The 21,422-nt window shown below is 36.9% G+C and overlaps 1 protein-coding gene across 2 annotated transcripts in view; it reads right to left on the bottom strand.

Annotated features, from left to right (window-relative positions):
- The window catches only part of PIK3C2A (phosphatidylinositol-4-phosphate 3-kinase catalytic subunit type 2 alpha), a 104,636-nt gene that overhangs the window by 60,475 nt on the left and 22,739 nt on the right, over positions 1–21,422 (bottom strand). For both annotated transcript variants that reach the window (XM_030831493.2, XM_030831494.2), the window contains exon 2: positions 14,024–15,163. In XM_030831493.2, coding sequence (XP_030687353.1) covers positions 14,024–15,097 — 1,074 coding nt within the window. In that variant the 5' untranslated portion in view covers positions 15,098–15,163. The remainder of the gene's footprint in view (positions 1–14,023; positions 15,164–21,422) is intronic.

The raw sequence follows: 21,422 nt of genomic DNA, 5'->3' as shown, positions 1-21,422 counted from the left end.
GCAAATAGACCATACTACCTGAAAAATGGATTTTTATATTTCTAAAGAAATCCTCTGGTTTGCCACTCCAAGTTTGCCACAATCTAATCCAATAGTATTTCCCAGAACTTCCCAAGTGAATATTATGTCCAAGTTAGTTTGACTCATATCCTGTTCCTATGAAACACAAACTGAACTATCTTGCCTCTGAATCTGTTTGTCTTCAATGTCTTCCTCCTAACCTTCCCTCACAACACAAGTCAAAGATCTATTAATTTTTTAAGGCCCAATGGAATGCCACTTCATCTACAATGTCTTCTATGAATATTCAGTATGAAGCATTTCTTCCCTCCTAGAATTTCTAAGTACTTAGTCTGAACCAAACACCAGTATCATTACATCCTGTTTTATATTTGTCCTAATGTGAAAGCTCCTTGAAGACAAGAATCAAATTTAACTGAATTTCATATTTTTGTAAAACTTTATATCCAGTTCAAAAGGAACCCAACCATTGGTTCAATTTGTTAAATGTTCTGCTCCCTCTAAAAACAAGTTAAAATTTACTTCCATAGAACCAATGAATTTGCCATAGCAATCATAAAACAATGAAAAAATATAAGGCACTATGTAGTTCCTTCAACTGTCTCCTAAAAAGAACAGCAGTAATTTTCATAATTAATATCTGATTCTATAAAATAAGTATTTTTCTAATTATTATTATTATTAAAAATAATATCTAAATTACAGTGAGATACCACCTCACACTCACTAGGATAGCTACTATTAAAAACAAAAAACAGGGCTTCCCTGGTGGCGCAGTGGTTGAGAGTCCGCCTGCCGATGCAGGGGACACGGGTTCGTGCCCCGGTTCGGGAAGATCCCACATGCGGAGCGGCTGGGCCCGTGAGCCATGGCCGCTGAGCCTGCGCGTCCGGAGCCTGTGCTCCGCGGCGAGAGAGGCCACAATGGTGAGAGGCCCGCGTACCACAAAAACAAACAAACAAACAAAAAAACAGAAAACAACAAATGTTGGCAAGGATGTGGAGACAACTGGAACCCTTGGGCACTGTTGGTAGTAATGTAAAATGGTGTAGCCTCTGTGTAAAACGATGTGGTGGTTTCTCAAACAATTAAAAATAGAATTACCATATGACCCAGCAATTCTACTTCTGGGTCTATACCCAAAAGAATTGAAAGCAGGTATCAAAGAGATATTTTTACACCCATGTTCATAGCAGCATTATTCACAATAGCTAAAACATGGAAGCAATCCAAGTATAAACCAACAGATGAATGGAAAAGCAAGCAAACTGAGGTATACAGTGGAATATTATTCAGCCTTAAAAATAAAGAAAATTTTACAATATGCTACAATATGGATGAAACTTGAGGACATTATAAGTGTATAAGACTGTCACAAAATGACAAATATTATATGATTCCACTTATATGAGGTACTTAAGAGTATTCAAAATCATAAAGACAGAAAGTAGAATGGTGGTTGCCAGGGGCCAGGGGGAGGGGAGAATGGAGAGTTACTACTTAATGGGTATAGAATTTCAGTTTTACAAGATGAAAAGTTATGGGGATGGTTGGTGGTGATGGTTGCACAACAATGTAAATATATTTAATACCACTGAACTGTACACCTTAAAATGGCTAATCTGGTAATTTTCTTATATGTATTTTACCACACAAAAATATATCTAGCAATTACTGAGCATTTCTTACATGTAAGGTTCTGCTGTAAGAAATTTAGTCATGTATGTATGTGTGTGTGTGTGTATATATATATATGTATGTATATATTATTTATTTCTCACAAAGCTCTAGTAGGTGGGTAACATTACTATTATCCCCATTTTACAGATTAAAAAATGAGGCACAGAGAAGTTAATGAGGCACATGAGGTCACATGACTAATATAATCAGAGTTAGGATTTCAACCCAGGCAACCTAACTTATTCACTATGCCATTCTAGTACCTCACAACAAAGTCTCCTGAAAAAAAAACCTTTAAAACACGAGAGAAAAACAGCATTGTGACCTTTGCAGGAGCAATGCTATAAAAAATTCGTATTTTTGTTGACCTAGTAACCATCTTTCCTTCTTTAACTCTGTCTGTTTTTCATGTTCCACTTATTAATAGATTTTGAATCTCCTTAGTGGCATTTCTAGATGCTTTTTTTTTTAAATCAAAAAAGTATTTTTTACAGTGCCTTTCATGTATTAGGTCCTTCCTTTCAAGCAAGTTATAAGTTTCAATTGATGGTGACAGAAATAGATTATAATAACTAATTATCTAGTCATACATCAAGGTAATAATAGAATCTGGAAAATTAACACAAATGTTCTGCTCACAAAGTAAAAAACAGCTGGGCTGCCAATGATTTCATCTTTACATTAACATTAGCATTTTTTTGTTTTTTTCCACTCTTTCTGGAACCAAAAACAATTTTTTAAAAAATTTCACACCTATTCCCTCAACTCTTGCTCCTGATCCCTTCCTCAAACTCCAAACAACTTAAGCATCAAATCATCTCTTTCCTCCACTGATCTTGCACAAACTTTTATGCAGCACTCCCGGCTTTCTATTACATACTGCAGTTATATGCACATACATTTTGTCTCCCCCTTCTAACCCGAGTTCTTTAAGGATGAGGTCTGTGAATGGTTAATATTTGTAGCCCACACATTTTGTCCTCAAATTTTTTTTTAATTTTTTTAAATAAGAGTCTTTCTTTTTTTTAAATATTTAAACATTTATTTAATACTTATTTAAGACCCAGCTTTGCCGGGTCTTAGTTGTGGCATGCAGGATGCTCATTATAGCACACGGGATCTTTTAGTTGCAGCATGTGGGCTTCTTAGTTGTGGCATGCGGACTTCTTAGTTGCGGCATACAAACTATTAGTTGCGGCATGTATTCAGGATCTAGTTCCCCAACCAGGGCCCCCTGCATTGAAAGTGCAGAATCTTACCCACTGGACCACCAGGGAAGTCCCCTCAAATATTTTTCAATGAATGAAAGAGGCAAATGATAATAAGAAAAAATCACTAATGTCATTATCCAATATATGAAACAAAGAGGTTTGTGGGGGAAGATACTGAGTTCTTTAGTAAATATTTTGGGTTTGGAAATCCATGGAGATGTTTGGTCATCATCTAGAAATACTCTATTACAAAATTCTATTCCAGAGCTAAAGACAAAGAACTGGGAATCATCCAATTTCTGCACTTTTCTACAGGGAAATTTCTCTCTGCTAATTGTTGTCAGCACCTATATGGATCACTGACAGAGCAATATCCCAACCAAACGGACTTTGGGTCCAAGTTCCATCAAAAGGAAAGTCTCTTCAGGAGGCTGAGGAATACCTAAGGGACTGCACCTACTGGACATCAAGCTGGGACATCTCTTTATACACATATGAATGGAGAGAGAGAGATTTATTATAAGAAATTGGCTCATGTGATTATAAAGGATGCCAAGTCTCAAGACCTGCAGTCAGCAAACAGGAGACCCAAGAGAGCTGATGTTATAGTTCTAAGTCTGAGTACGGCAGGCTCAAGACCCAGGAAAAGCCAATGTTTCAGTTTGAGTCCAAAGTCAGGGAAAAAACCCCAATGTTCCAACTCAAAGGCAGTCAAGTTGAAGGAATTCCCCTTTTTTGGTGGTAGGGTCAGCCCTTTTGTTCTATTCAAGCCTTCAACTGTTAGGGTGAGGCCCACCACTTTAGGGAGAGCAATCTGCCTTTACTCAGTCTACAAATTCAAATATTAATTTCATCCAGAAGCATCATTACAGACATACCCAGAATAATGTTTGACCAAATGTCGGAGCACCCCATAGCCCAGTCAAACTGACACATAAAATTAATCATCACTGCATCTCAACCATAGACAGCCAAGGAGTCTAGATCAGTAGCTTTCAAACTCTATCTCAGAGCCTCAAGAATAAAGCACTGACCGAGAGAGAACAGATATATTAAAAACAACCAAAAACAAAACCTTGGGGGAGTGCCTATATTTAGAAACTAGACAAGGAAAACGATTCAAAGATTACAGGAGGAAAACTAGGAAGTAGATTTAACTACGGCAATACAAGAGAAGTTTCAAGAAAGGAACGTGGTCAATTGTTGCAAATGAAGCAATAAGGATGGACAGTGAGTATGGTCACTAGATTGGCAATTAGTATTCATACTACCAGAAACAAGTTTCTGCAATATAGTAGGAACAAGAGAGGATGTTGAGGGACTGGAAAAGCAGTAAGTACAAATTCCACTTTGAAGAATAATCGTAAAAAATACTTTGGGGAGACAGGAACAAGAAAAGAGGTGAAAGAGTTAAGTTTGAGAAAAGAGAAGGAATATCTCTTCCCTGCAAACCAGAAAGAAGAGGCAAATAAATCTGAGGTGGGCAAGTGCATACAAAGAATAACCATAACTTCACTATTTAAAAAAAAAAAAAAAGGTAACTGGAAGTCCTAGCCAGAGCAATCGGACAAGAAAAAGAAGAGGAATCCAAATTGGAAAGGAAGAAGTAAAATTGTCACTGTTTGCATATGACATATGATACAGAGAAAATCCTAAAGATGCCACCAAAAAACTGTTAGACCTAATAAATGAATTCAGTAGGATACAAAATTAATATATAGAAATCTGTTGTATTTCTATACACTAACAAGAACTGGCAGAAGGAGAAATTAAGAAAACAATCCCATTTACAGTTGTGTCAAAAATATTATAATAAAATACCTAGGAATAAATCTAACCAATACAGGTAAAAGAACTGTACTCGGGAAACTATAAGATACCGATGAAAGAAAGTGAAGATGACACAAGTGGAAATATATACTGTATTCATGGATTGGAAGAATTAATATTGTTAAAATGGCCATAATACCCAAAGCAATCTACAGATTCAATACAATCCTTAACAAAATACCAATGGCAGGACTTCCCTGGCAGTCCAGTGGTTAAGACTCTGCGCTTCCACTGCAGGTGGCACAGATTCGATCCCTGCTCAGGGAACTAAGATCCCGCATGCTGTGCAGCACAGTCAAAAAAACAAAAAAAAACACCAAAGGCATTCTTTACAGAACTAGAACAAACAATTCTAAAATGTGTGTGGAAACACAAAAGACCCCCCCAATAGTCAAAACAATCCTGAGAAAGAAGAACAAAACTGGAGGTATCATGCTCCCTGATTTCAAACTACCCTACAAAGCTACAGTAATCAAAACAGTATGGTACCAGCACAAAACCAGAAACATCAATTAATGGACCAGAACAGACAGCCCAGAAATAAACCCACACTTACGTGGTGAATTAACCTATGACAAAGGAGGCAAGAATATATAATGGGGAAAAGGATAGCCTCTTCAATAAATGGTGCTGGGAAAACTGGACAGCTACATGAAAAAGGATCAAACTGGACTTTCTCTCACCATATACACAATTAAATTCAAAATAAATTAAAGACTTAAATGTAAGACCTGAAACCATAAAACTTTTGGAACAAATCAGGCAGTATGCTCTTTGACATCAATCTTAGCAATATTTTTTTGAATATGTCTCCTTAGGCAAGGGAAACAAAAGCAAAAATAAATAAATGGTACTACACCAAACTAAAAAGCTTTTGTACAGCAAAGCAAACATCAACAAAATGAGCAGGTGGTCTACTGAACCGGAGAAGATATTTGTAAAGGATACAGCTGATAAGGGGTTAATATTCAAAATATACAAAGAACTCATAAACTCAATATCAAAAAAACAATTTGATTTAAAAAATGGCATTTTTCAAAAGAAGGTATAGTGGCCAACAGACACATGAAAAGATGCTTAACATCACTAACCAGCAGGGAAATGCAAATCAAAACCACAATGAAGTATCACCTCACACCTGTCAGAATGGCTATTGTCAAAGAGACAACAAATAACAAGTGCTGGTGAGGATGTGGAGAAAAGGGTACCCTAGTGCACTGCTGGCAGGATGTAAATTGATACAGCCACTATGGAAAACAGTATTTTTTTCCGCAAAAAATTAAAAATAGAACTACCATATGATCCAGCAATTCCACTTTTGGGTATTTTTGTGAAGAAAACAGAAACAGTAATTTGACAAGATACATGCACCCCTATGTTCACTGCAGCATTATTTACAACAGCCAAGATATGGAAGCAACCTAAGTGTCTACTGACAGATGAATGGATAAAGATGTGGTATATACATACAATGGAATATTACTCAACCATTAAAAAAAAAAGAAATCTCACCATTTGGGACAACATGGATGGACCTAGAGGTTATTATACTAACTGAAATAAGTCAGACAGAGAAATACCGTATGATTTCATTTATATGTGAAACCTAAGAAACAATACAAATGAATAAATATAACAAAACAGAAACAGGTTCACAGATATAAAGAACAGAGGGGAGGGACTTCCCTGGTAGTCCAGTAGGTAAGACTCCATGCTCCCAGTGCAGGGGGCCCAGGTTCGATCCCTGGTCAGGGAACTAGATCCTGCATGCATGCTGCAACTAACACTTCGTATGCCACAACTAAGAAGTCCACATGCCACAACTAAGTCCCAGCACAGCCTAAGTAAATAAATCTTTTTTTAAAAAAAAGAAGAAGAAAAAGAACAGAGGGGAGGTCAGGGGCGGGGGTTGGGAGTGGGGGAATGAAACAGGTGAAGGAAATTAAGTGGTACAAACTTCCAATTACTAAATAAATGAGTCAGGAGGATAAATGTAAAGCATGAGGAATACTGTCAATAATATTGTAGTAACTTTGCATAGTGACAAATGGTAACTAAACTTATCATGGTGATCATTTTGTAATGTACAGAAATGCCAAGTCACTAAATTATGTTGTGCACCTGGAACTAACAGTGTTGTAGGTCAATTATAATTCAATTTTTTAAAAAGGTAGTGAGGTCAAGGAGAGGTGGAAAGGGTAAATTAAGGGTTTAAGGAAAGTGATGCAGGTTTGCAATAATTCACAAAAACTTATCAGTGCATACTCTATAAAGCAGTTATAAGAATATGGGAGGGCCTTCCCTGGTGGCGCAGTGGTTGAGAATCTGCCTGCTAATGCAGGGGACACGGGTTCGAGCCCTGGTCTGGGAGGATCCTCCCACATGCTGCAGAGCATTTAGGCCCGTGAGCCACAACTACTGAGCCCTGCGCGTCTGGAGCTTGTGCTCCGCAACTAGAGAGGCTGCGACAGAGAGAGGCCCGCGCACCGCGATGAAGAGTGGCCCCCGCTTGCCGCAACTAGAGAAAGCCCTCGCACAGAAATGAAGACCCAACCCAGCCAAAAATTAATTAATTAAAAAAAAAAATGAAACCATGTCCAAAAAAAAAAAGAATATGGGAAAGCTTTACACCTAAACAACTCCCAGGTTCATGCCATCTTACCCCAGAAATTAGATGGAACACCAAGTTTTCAATAAATGTATTTTAAGCATTAAATATAAACATTTTATCAGATGCTTTTCAGAACAAAGTTGGTTACTTCGTTACCAAAATTTTATAGAGACTTCAGTAATCTACTCAACTAATGTACTATATTCAGCTAGACAATGAAAAACCACATTTTATTCAACTTTACCTCTTCTTTAGAATTAACGTTAGACATTGTGCTAATGGGGATATACATGTTTATAGTGTTAATATAATCAACTTTTAGAAAAAGTCAATAGCCACAGAACTTTGCAAAACCATTTCTATGAAAATAATTTCATTCACTACTAAAATCTTTGGGATCTATTCAAAGTAGCTAAATTATAGCTATTAACTAAAAGTGTGATTTAAACTTAAATTGCCAGAAGACAGTTTTAAGTACTATGCCTTTTCCTGGTTTTGAAAACAAAAATTTGAACTAAAGTATTTAGATTATTATGGACAAAAGACACTAGAAGGAAATAGGAAGTAAGACTGCTGAGTGAGAAGAAAAATACCCTTCAGAGTTTTTACCACAAAGCATAAAATTCTTACAGGAAATGAACACTTAAGTATGTAATGTAATTATAAAGAATAGGCATTGCAATCTTATTTCCCAACAAAAAATATGAACCTCAGGGAAAAGTTTTTAAATAGAGATGAATGGTGTGTGAAAAATTAAAAGTTCCACGCCAATGTTTGTGTCACAGACTTCTTAAATCAGCCTATTATTAGTGTTCTGTTTACCTCCCCCTTTTGGTCTAAATCAAACCAAACTTTATCTTCTTGTACACAAACAAAATGATGAAATTTTAGTGTTAATAAAAGGGCTTAGAACTTTTCTTTGAAAATAAAAATCCTTTTATAGCATTTGTAACAAGTGCACACTAAACCTCTGATTAAAGACCTCCAATAACTATGCATTGACCACCTGAGAGGAACCATTACCAAATGGCTATTTATAAGTTCCTTTATTGATATTTAACTGTATATCTGCCTCTTTGAGTTTTATTCCCCATTGGTCCTTGTTCTACTTTTTGGGACAATGAATTTTAAAACTAAGTTACTAAACTGAATTTCTTAATTCATAGAGAAAAATATAAACAACTAGGACTTGTGTAATTTTAAGCTTTCTATGAAAGGTTATTTTAACTTTTACACCTGCTACCACTTGTCTATTAAAATCTAGCACAGGGCTTCCCTGGTGGCGCAGTGGTTGAGAGTCCGCATGCCGATGCAGGGGGCACGGGTTCGTGCCCCGGTCCGGGAAGATCCCACATGCCGCAGAGCAGCTGGGCTCGTGAGCCATGGCCGCTGAGCCTGCGCGTCCGGAGCCTGTGCTCCGCAACGGGAGAGGCCACAACAGTGAGAGGCCCGCGTACCGCAAAAACAAAAACAAAATCTAGTACAACGTACCATGTAATTTGCACAAAGCAACGCACTTAATGTATTGGAAAACTTAGAACATAACTATTTCACCTTTGTTTTACAAGAATACCATGATTTTCAGGTATTCTACTTCCTGAACTGCTTTGAGAACCTATGTCCCAAACATAAAACTTTAAAAGAAAAAAAGTCAACTTCCTCTTTTACAGGGCAACTTTCCAAACTTTAAATATTATTCCTGAAAGGATCTCAGAAATTATCTAGTCCAACTAACTTTATATTATAGATGAAGAAACTCAGATTCAGAGTGTGAATTAGCTCCAATTAATATTTGCTTCTTCAGGCAAAATATCTCCAATCTTTTCAACAGTTCCTTAAATAGCATAGCTTCTAGATCCTGAACACTGTAGTCTTCTCAAGACACACTCTAGTCTACCACTGGTCCCTTTTAGAATGTGGTGCTCAAACATAATTATTACATGGGGTTTTAAAAGAGCAGAGGGGACTTCCCTGGTGGCACAGTGGTTAAGAATCCGCCTGCCAATGCAGGGGACACGGGTTCGAGCCCTGGTCCGGGAAGATCCCACATGCCATGGAGCAACTAAGCCCATGTGCCACAACTACTGAGCCTGCACTCTAGAGCCCGCGAGCCACAACTACTGAGCCTGCGTGCCTAGAGCCCGTGCTCTGCAACAAAAGAAACCACCGCAATGAGAAGCCTGCGCACCACAACGAAGAGTAGCCCCCGCTAGCCGCAACCAGAGAAAGCCCGCGCACAGCAGCGAAGACCCAACGCAGCTAAAAATAAATAAATAAATTTATTAAAAAATAAAAAAAATAAAAGAGCAGAGTATAACAGAATGATCAACAACTACATACCTCCTCAGCCATGCCACAGTTAAACTCCTTTAAGGAGCCTAAGCCACCTCAATTCAGACACTGTGCCATTTAGTAAAGCTACTCATGTACACTGTAGTAATCTAGCTCCCGTCTCTGATTGATCAGCTGATCAAGTCATGTTATTTTTGCTTACCTGGCTTTGACTCATGTCTCTCGCAACCAATTTGATTACTCCTTGATCCTTCCCCCTGTACTTTAAACAAAATCTAAGAACATGTTTCTGCTAAAACTTGCCTAGAAGCCTGATTCCTGGAGTTTGAACAAGCAGTAATTCTCTGCAACTCCCATGTGATCTGATTTCCCAGATCTTGTTAGGGGAATTCTTTTCTTATCTTTAGGAAACTACCTATCCTCATCAGTCCTGCAAGATGATTTCTGAAAGTACCCCAAATAGGGAAAATATCAAGATGATACTGTGACAAATATTAAAAATGAGTAGGAAAAGATGTATGCAGAGAGACAATGAAAGGGATATAAATGAGTATCACAGCCCTGCCCCCACCAAAGGAAGGGGTGGAGAAAACATCGGTTGAACCAGAAGAGACCAGTCTAAACTATAGAGGGCAACAGGGAAAGGAAGCAAGTGTTTTGCAGCAAAAGCACTGGCAATCTATGCCACAGGTTTTAAGTTACAAAGAAACTGAAGAAGAAAATATTAATTGGAGATAAGTCACCCTCTGGATCTAAGTTTCTTCATTCATGAAATAAAGTTGGTTAGACTAGATAACTGTGGTTATCATCTTAAATATCTCTAAAATACGAGTTCATTTAACTAATTACAATACCATTATTACATGAAAAAATTAATAATTCCTTAACTTCTTCACATTTCAGTTTCTTCAACTGTGAAATAGGTATGGGTCACTCTGATCTCATAGGATTCTTAGGAACTCTCTATTGTCTCAGTGATTATTAAAAAAAAGAGTTCAGTTTGAACATTTACAGCACAGATAAAAAGCATGTAGCTCTTAGGTTCTGAGTCCAGTCTTGGATCATTGATAGCAAGTAATTCTGGTAGACCCAGAAACCTCAACTAGTTTAAGATGATAACCAGAGTTCACCTGGAATGGTAATTTCAGCTCATCTGGAATAATCTATTTCCCTTAGTGAATAAATGAATTTCCACTGCTGGGAAAGTTAGAATTAGAGATCCAGAGATAATGAAATAAACCAAAGTCATTTATAAATATTTTATTAAATTCAAGATAACCTATGTATTGTGGCTACAATGCATATATTGTAGAGGTGCAAATGCATACCCATGAAGGTGTGATGCAAGGAGCAGGAGTATTATTTGAAAGTGACCTGGATGCTCACTCTGGGTTGCCTGGACAATCAGGGGCTCTGCCTTCTACCAGTGGGAGGGCTGAGCCTAAACTCAGCTCCCTTTAGGACCAGGGGCTTCTTTTTCCCTGATAGCAGAGACTGCAACTTTCCCTAGCTCCTGAGATCTCCAGTTACTGGCAGCTGCCCTTCCCAAACTACTTCTGATACCCCTAATCCAGACTACACGGTGTCAAACACCATGCCTTCATGCTAAATCCATAAAAAGGAGATCCACAGTTAGAGAGGGATCTCTCTATTGGAACACTGACCCAAATGTGAATCCGGCAGTAACCTGGCCTGAGCAAGATGGGAGGATCAGGGGGACCAGTGTCTTCCTTTAAAAAAAAAAAAAAAAAATGAGGTAAAGTTCATAGAACATAAAAACTGCCATATTAACCATTTAAAAATGTACAATTTGTTGGCTCACAGTACATTCATAATGGTATGTGACCATCACCACTATGGTAAGAACACTGAAATGTTCTAATTCCAGAACACTTTCATCACCCCCCCCCAAAAAGATCCCTGTACCCATTAAGCAACCATTCCCCATTCCCTCTTTCCTCCAACCCCCCCAACAAACACTAATCTGCTTTCTTTCTCTATGGATTTGCCTTTTCTGGACATATCATATAAATTGAATCATACATGTTTTTTTGTGTCTGGCTTCTTTCACTTACAATGTTTTCAAGGTTCATCCATGTTGCAGCATATATCAGGGCTTCATTCCTTTGTATGGGTGAATAATATTCCATTGTACAGACATACCGCTTTTGCTTTTACCCATTCATCAGCTGATGGACATTTTGGGTTGTTTCACTTTTTGGCTATTATGAATAAAGCTATGAACAACCCAATTTTTAAAATGGGCAAATGACAAATAGACATTTCTTCGAAAAAGATACAGAAGTGGCCAATAATCATATGAAAAGATACTCAACACTACTAGTCAACAGAGAAATCAAAATCAAAATCACAATGAGATATCACTTCACATCCATCAGGACGGCTATAATCCAAAAAACTGTCAAATAACAAGTGTTGGCAAGCATGTGAAGAAATGGAACTCTCATACATTGCTGGGGGGAATGTAAAATGATGCAGCCACTATGGAAAAGAGTTTGCTGGTTCCTCAAAAAGCTAAGCACAGAATAACCAGCAGCTCCACTACTAGGTATAAGCCCCCCGCCCACACTTCCTGATTTGGCTTAAAGTTTTCCCTTCTCCTTTCAAATACTTTAGGAAATGACTGTTATTTGTAAATACAAAGACAAAAATCATGACAAGATGACACAGAATATTAAGAGTAAATAATATGACATTAGAATAAATATTTATGATTCCAATTTAAGCTGTGAAATTAACCTGTGACTTTTAAATTGAAAGGTGTTAAGAAATTCTGTTACTAAATTTGTAAACAGTACTGAAAAGCTTAAGAGACCTTAATAACAGGTATTTCTTAGTGGGGAGCGGTAGCCAAAATACATTTGGAAAACACTGCACTGGTTAAGATTTTTCTGGGTTCTGATTGTGTTATCCAAAGAAATCCTCATCCTTTTTTCTTAACCTTCTTAATATCTGCTTTTTTCTCCCAAGACATCTAAAATGGTTTTTAAGAATCAACAATTCAACATAAACCCATCCAAATCATGCAAAATTTGCTTATCCTCCCCTAAATGCTAGTTGAATCTCAGTGCCTAAACAGTAGCCAAATGCTGATCTAATTAGCTGAATGATATGATTCACATTAAGGTAAGAATGAGGCTTAAACATTCCTAGAATCCACAGATACCATAAGAGCAAAATACAAATCTTCAGTGGTATACTATCTATGGAAAGGAAAAGTCTAAACCCTGCTGCTTCTCTTCTAAGAGAAGACATCCTGTCCCAGGCACCCTTAACTAATTTTTCCAGACAGTAAGACTATATGAACTCAGCAACTATGCTATATAGACTACAGTTCTTTTCTTCATTTATATCAATACAGGTGTTTAAAGAGAGTCCTTTAAATGGCTTTTCTCCCATCTCTCTGGGGCCTTCCTTCCTTCCTTCCTTCCTCCCTCCCTCACTTCCTTCCTTCCCTCCTCCCTCCCTCCCTTTCTTCTACTCATTCATTCATTCATGGTTAAAAACAACAAAACAATATACATGAGAATTTCTATAATGGGGTTAAAAACCAAAATTCCTTATTTACCCTGAAAAATAAAGGCAATAAGGAAAAGAAAGTAGGACCACATATAATGAATGGACAAGGAGAGACAGATAAAAATTATTTTTAATGCCTATGAGTGAAAGCCAGATCCTTGATTATAGGTTTTCAAAATCCACAATCCTAGAAAAGATAATATTAATAGTAAGCAATTTTTCAATCTGCCTGGGACTTCCCTGGTGGCGCAGTGGTTAAGAATCTGCAGGGGACACGGGTTCAATCCCAGGTCTGGGAAGATCCCACATGCCGCAGAGCAACTATGCCCACAAGACACAACTACTGAACCCTCGTGCCGCAACTACTGAAGCCCGCACGCCCTAGAGCCTGCGCACCACAACTACTTAGCCCATGAGCCGCAACTACCGAAGCCCGTGCACTCTAGGGCCCACATGCCACAACTACTGAGCCCACACATTGCAACTACTGAAGCCTGCGTGCCTAGAGCCCATGCTCTGCAACAAGAGAAGCCATCACAATGAGAAGCCTGTGCACTGTGACAAAGAGTAGTCCCTGCTCACCGCAACTAGAGAAAGCCCACATGCAGCAACAAAGACCCACCACAGCCAAAATTTTTTTTTTAATTTTTAATTTAAAAAATTTTTTTTTAATTTGCCTAAACACATTTAATCCTTTTCCACACAATCTAACATTCACAGTATACTTAAGAAAACAAGATTCAACATAAAAAATATTTCTTTTACCAAATAAATTATGTACACAAATATGAATTCTCTGTTACACTAAGTTTGAGAAGTGAGTAAGAAAAGACTATACCTGAGATATTTGGCCCTGGACTTTTGTAGGCTGAGTTGTTCGAATATTTAAAGACTGGCTTCTTGTTACTGTTGCCCCAGAAAGAGATTTTCCATTCACCTTTCTTTCAAGGTGACAACTTGCTGGTGATCTCTCTTCAAGAAGAACAGCATCCCAAGGATCGTCTGCTAGCAAACCTGGTATATTTTTCTCTTCTTCATGGTCCAATACCTCTACACTGTCCACCTTAGGCTTACTTAGAGGATCCAAGTCTAACCAGTCAAACTTACTGATATCTTCAGACTTTGGAGACACCTGTAGATTGCTGATAGTAGCTTTTGAATTTGTTATCTCCAAATCAGTCCTTGCTTTTCCATTTTTTAAAAATTCTGATGTACTAGCTATTTTGTCAAACAGCTTTGCCATGTCAGGACTGACTACTGGACGATAGATAGGTAAGCTTCCTTGTGGATGAAAGGGTGTGGTGGGTGTCAAAGGATATGAAAAATATGGAGACTGCCCTGGAAGTCTTAAATATATAGGTTCTGTGGATGGAAAAGTAGGCATTCTTGGATTGAAGCCATTTTGGAATACAGTCTGTTTACTACTGTAAGTTGACTGGTAAACAGAAGGTAAAGAGTAACTGGAAGGCCCAGATAATCCAGGTGGCCACTGTCCTCTCTGAATAGCAGGTCTAAGATACAGCTGTGCTGAAAATGAAGGGCTCAGAACAGGAGTAACTGGCAATACAGGTGTTCTTCTAGTCTCGAAACTGTCATCCAGCAATAGTTTCTCAAGTTCAGCTTGGGTAAGCTTTTCTACATCAATATCTACTGCTCTTTTTTGGGTATCTGATTCAGGAAACACCATGAGATCATAATCCTGTTTGCTATAAACTTGTGCTTTTTGTCTGGTGCTGCTTGACCACTCACAGCCTCTCTGGTTATCGGTCACCCGTCTATCCTTTTGCAGTTTTGCTAAAGCCTCTGCTTCCATCTGTAATGCTTCTTCTTTGCCCACATCTTTTGTTCTTGTTGGTTCCAGATGTGAAGATGAACACTGCTTAAACCCATTGTTGTTGGATATCTGAGCCATGTCCACTTAAAAGACCAAACCTTCTCCAATCTATTTTTTTTCTTGTAGCTTCCAAAATAGCAAGACCTGCACGTAAAAATAAATATAACACTCGATTAGATTTTTAAAACACGAATTTGTTTTGTTTGTAATCTACCACATATGATTTAGGATTTAATGCCACTTACAAACATACCACGAAATGAAATGAAATAGGGAAAATCTTGGTGAAGGAACACTTTTAAAACACCTTATACACTGTTGGGTTAAGAGACATGTTTAGACATACATGACTTTATCCCATTCCCTGACCTAACAGGAAAGCTAACACAGTAAATGAACTCAAGAAGCTGTCACTTCAGTTGTCACACTGGCTGCCATTAACCAGTTGCACTTCTGGCAGAATTCTCGGCATAAAATGGCTTAAGTGCTAGTCACAAATTTTCAAGAGTTCAGACACAGTTTACTGTTATGCAAATAGAAAGTCAAAATGGTTTCAATCTTTTACTATTTGTAAAATTGCTCAAAAGCCAATTAGCAATAAAAGTATTCAACACCTAGTAAATAAAATCAAGTAACTATTATTTTATCAAATCATCGTATAAAAAATTTAGGGCTTATAATATTCTAGAAATTTTAAAAATGTATACTGTAACATAGATTAGAATAATATGATAAGTGTTAAGGCTATAAGAAACTGTAATACTGCACTCAAAGGTTAAATTATGGCTGAATCTGTCACATAGTTCTGATCACACTTCTAATTATCTGCAGTTAAATCAATAGTTATGATACTAAAATTTCTCCTTTTCCAATTGCTAAAGTATCTATTCATAAACTAGAAGATAGTTTAGTAAACTTTCTCACGATCAGTTAATAAACATTTATAGTCCTCTATTTAAAATAAACACTTAATTCAGATCAAGACTACCCTATGAAGCAAAATGACCAATTAAAGGGTTAGTTATCTACTGTGCAACAGAGGGCATATTTCCTGCTTCTAATCAATAAGATACAGGGACTAAATGTGGGTTCTGGAGTCATATCACCTTTATTTATGATGCTGTAAGGCCTTGGGCAAGTGATAACTTTTCCACATGCCTAGTTTCCTAACTTTTAAAATATGAGAAAGTATCTATTTCCCAAATTACAAAGAATTAAAAATGAAACAATGCAACTAAAAGTGTCTATCATAGGCCTTAAGCATAAGCATTAAATAAATGGCATCTACTGTTAATCTGATCTGATTTGAGATACACCTAGTTTGAATATAAAGCAAGAGAGCTCCTGTTTACATCCTTTTTCTAGTACAGTGCTTATCTACAATATGTGCTCAATAAATCCTTAATGAAAGTATGTAGGGAAATTCCAAAGTGAATTCAAATTAATGTAACACAAATGAAAATCCTAAGTGTTGAGGTATACTAAGTGAAAAAGTTATTAGTGATGACATGAAGAAAGGCAGTCAAGAAAGACATCATCTGCAATTCTTTTATACAACTACAGTTGAGTTTCTGAGGCATTGCACTGAAAAGCTATTCCAAATTTTTCCCTTCCCTGACAGGCTGCAAAACTAGGTATGATGTACACTTAAAGTCTGTACACGTCACTGTATATAAATGTTTTGTGAAAAGAAAAAACTGAATACTGACTTGCTAAATATGCATGAAGTACTTAGAGAAAAGTACTAACATCTACAATTTATTTTGAAATGCATCAAACATAAGATAAATTGATAGAGGGATGATACATGGATAAATAATGATAAAGCAAGTATAGGAAAATGTTAATAGTAGAATCTAGGTGGTAGATATGTGGGTATTCACTTTGAAATTCTTTCAGCTTGGCCTCATGACTGAAAGTTTTCACAATAAAATGTTGGGTGGGGGGGAATGGGTACAAATTCTTCCCATTCCCGTATATACAGCCGCTCTGCAATGCAACTTTGTTGTTCCTCCCATAAAGAGGTGGGGTCTATTTCTCTACTTGATCTCAGTCGGCCTTGTGACTTGCCTTGACCAACAGAATGTGAAAGAATTGACGTTGTGAGAGTTCTAAGCCTATCATAAGAAGCCCAACTGCTTCAGCTCTTCCTTACCTGAGTGCAGCCACTGCCATGTAAATGCTCACATAGGATGAGAGAGCACAAAGAGAAAGAGATCCAGCCAACAGCCAGCATCAACCACCAAGCATGTGAGTGCAGACACCATCTTAGACCATCTGTCCACAGTTGAGATGACCACAGCCACCTGAGTGACCCAAGGCAAGACCAGCAGAAGAAACCACCCAGCTTGAGTTCAAGTCAAACTGCTAACCCACAAAATCATTTTGGAATGGGTAGATAACATACACCTTTTCTTCTTACTTTTAGAAAACAAAACTGAAGTCACTTACATATTTAATAGAAAATTTCTGTTTTAACCTCCACAGTTACCACTACTACCTTCCTTCACACATCCTCAGAGAATGAATAGCCCCTTTTCCTTTCTAAGGATGCCTCCTCCACTTATATCCTTAATCCTATTGAATTCCCCTTCTTTATCAATGACTGCCTCCTTTGTATTATCAATGTCTCCTTTACTTGCTTCTGCTCCTCTACCACAAAAATGCTCAAGTTTTCTCCATACTTAGGATAAAAAATCTAACATTCCCCTTTAGACTCCAGTAGCTTTCAATTTAATTTTCTCCTTTCACTGCCAAACTTCTTGAATGAGTGACCTAGAAAGTCCTTTCTTTACTTACTCTGCCTTAGAAAAATTCTACTTGTCCTTTAGGGCCCAATTCAAAATACAGTCTCCTGTCTGAGGCTTTACTTAAGCAGCTCCTACCAGAATTTATCTTTTTAGCTCAACTAAAAATTTTTATCTTTACTTTGTATGCTGTTTTTGCATGCTCAGCATCCTTTCTTCTGGTAGTAGAATCTATAACTTTTGGACACCACTTATCTTTCTTTTGTTTCATCTACTTTGAATTAAGCTGGACTATCCTTACTCCCGCTCGACCCTACCCCAACTCCAGAAGATCCAAGTCTGGCCAGAGCTAACTACAGAATTTCTGGAACTATTTGGAAAAGAAGCTTATCACTGAGGTTGCTAAGCTGATAGGATGTAAGGCTGGAGCTGTTTTGGCCATCTTTGCCACCGCTTGAGGAGATATTACCTGAGAATGAACCCAAGCCAGAAGAAAGCTGAGCTAAGATAAATTAGATAAATTCTAGCTATTACATTAAACATCTGGATCCAACCCATGTCTAAGGCCAGTCTTTTCATTTATGTAAGCCAATAAATCCCTCTCCTTGCGTAAGCCCGTTTAAAATTACTTTTTTCCATGATAACCAAAAGTATTTTGATTAACACAGAAATCTCTACCCAGACAGACTAAAATAAGCTTCTTAAGCAGGGAAGCCTAGTTTGTTCATTTTTTTTTTCCCCACTACATTTAAAAGCACCTTGCTTAATAAACATGGAACTTAATTTAATTAACATGTGTTTTAACAGGAGGGAATGAAGGCTATTGGAGTCTTGGAGAAGGGATTTCAGGTGGCACAAGTGTATGGATATATGACAAGAGAAATGAGTCATTTCATTTGTGGTGTTTTTATACAATTGGTGATGTTTTTATACATCACCAATACATTTGCTTGCTCTATCCCTAGCTCCAACTCAAAGTAGTATATGCTAAAGTAAATACAACTCTAAGTAGCCAGTAACAGCTGTCTGTTAGCAGCTAAATACCATATTTTAAAGTTTTGGGCCTTAAAAAAATACCGTATTTTAGCTTCCCAAAAGATTATTATGCATGTATACTCAGATAATAATAAAGGACTTAAACGGTTGTCCAAAAGTAACCTTGTGCCTCAGCTATTTTTCTAAGGCTGCTGCACTGACATGCTCCATTAATTTTTGAAAATAAAACTTCACTTGATGACAAACATTTAGCAGGAAATAACTTCCAACATGCTCATTCAAAATGAAATGTTCCATGCTAATATTCACCCAATTCAAGCAGGGAAAGACAATATAACTTGTTTTTGAATGATGATTGTATACCATCTGCCAAAAATTTCCCAACATAAAGTAACTCAGTGCAGATCACAAGGCTGTAGCTGCTTTAAAATTCTTCAAAAGAGGTCAATTAAACTATTCAGTTAAACTTTTGGATACCATTTGCAGACCCAAGTGAATTAATTTAAAAGCTCTTGGCTTCTTCTAACATTCATTTACAATTTAAATTTAAATCTCAGACAAAAATAAAACAAGTCAGTCCTGCTACCCATCTAAATGCTTTCTGATCTTAAAATTCAAGAACCTAAGAAAATGGAAAAACAATTATTTGAGTTCAACAATATTCTCCTTTAAAATGAAAATGAATCTCAAAGAAAAATAAATTATGGTACCTCCATGGATTGAATATTATGCCACTACTAAAAATAAAATTATGAAGACTGCAGTTAAATGTTTGTTAAAACTCTAGAAAATATCTACATCTATCTATACATTGACCTGTGTTTGGAGATATATAGATACTATATGCCAAAAATTGCATATATTTTGCAAAAATTTGCAAAAATTGCATATATTTTCAAAAATTGCAAAATATTTTAACTAATTTAATCCTCAGAAATTCTATTAAGTAGCTACTATTATTATCCCTAGTATACAAACATATAATCTGCCCAAGCTCATAGCAGCTAGCAAGTGGTGAAATTAGGACCCAAATCCAGGCAGTGCTAATTCACTACAATATATTTTTATGTTAACAGTTATGTGGAATCAATAAGTGTCTAGACACATCTTATCCTTTATAAATACCAACTTTCTTCCTCAATCCTACGGTTATTTCTGTCTGCATTAATAAATTTTCTTTTAATTCTATCATGAAGTAGTTAATACTGCTATTTAGCTATAATATGTATCAATTTATCAGTTAATTATCACCAGATGACTAGCAAATTTATAATTTCATTGCAGGCATGAATTCTTATTTTATTTATCCTCTACTCTCAAACTTATACTAAAGTTGTTGAATGAATGCATAATGCATCAATGACTAGAGAACTTAAGACACCATTTCTTTTATCAGAGAAACTAAACTCTGAAACAAACAGACTGAAAGAACTCATTTATTAATAATTCAACTAAAACTGAAAAATCACGTGGTTGAGTTTAGAATAAACTAGTGGTGGGACTTCCCTGGTGGTCCAGTGGTTAAGAATCCACCTTCCAGTGCAGGGGACGAGGGTTCGATACCTGGTCGAGGAAATAAGATCCCACATGCCGCGGAGCAACTAAGCCTGCGTGCTCTAAAGCCCGCTTGCCACAGCTAGAGAGCCCGCATGCCTCAACTACTGAGCCCATGCACCACAACTAGAGAGCCCATGCACTGCAACTACTGAGCCCACATGCCACAATGAAAGATCCTGAATGCCGCGACGAAGATCTCATGTGCTGCAACTAAGACCCAACACAGCCAAATAAATACCTAAAAAAACAAACAAACAAGAAGTGGGAGAAAATTATCTTGAAAACTAGGAGGGAGAGAGGTGGCAACAGAAAAGTAAAAATAGGAGAGAGGGGCTCCATCTGTGCTTAAAAACAAACAGACAGACAAACTGCATTAGAAAAGCATATTCTATCTCTAATTGATTCATGGAGGGGGAAAGAACTCACATGACCAAAATAATAATAATAATAATAACCAAGTACATTGTTATTAGACACTATACAAATCTGTCAAAAAGACAAAAAAGAAGAATGTCCAGGTTTTGGATGAGATAAGGTTAGAGTAGCATTGTTCAACAGAAATAGAATGCAAGTCACATAGAAATTTAAATTTTTTTATAGCTACATTAATAGAAACAGATGAAATTAATTTTAATAATAAACTTTGTTTAATCCAATATATCCAAAATATTATAAAGAGGTAATCAATGTAAAAAAATGAATGGGATACTGTACTTTCACTTTTTTATACTAAGTCTTCAAAATCTGGTATATATTTTACACTAACCACATTTCAACTTAGACTAGCCACACACCAAGTGCTCAACACAAAGGTGGCTAGTGGACAACACAAGGTTAGACTTTATGAGGAAAGAAACAAAAAGCACGGTGAACAAGCATCATTACTTTCTGGATGGTAAGGAAAAGTTTATTTTACCAAAAGTTGCCCCTTCCCTCAAGTCAATAACATATCTCAATTGCCCATTAGTTATCTTTCAGGAGAAGAAAATTTTTATTTCTTTATGCCCCATAGATAACACACAACCTTTTAACAAAGGCCTTATCATCCCTTGTAACTTTTGTATTTTTAAAGTACATAATTTCCAATTAATCTTTTTAAAACA

This window comes from Globicephala melas, chromosome 8, assembly GCF_963455315.2.
Source record: "Globicephala melas chromosome 8, mGloMel1.2, whole genome shotgun sequence".
Taxonomy (NCBI): Eukaryota; Metazoa; Chordata; class Mammalia; order Artiodactyla; family Delphinidae; genus Globicephala; species Globicephala melas.
This window is presented reverse-complemented; position numbering and strand designations above follow the sequence as displayed.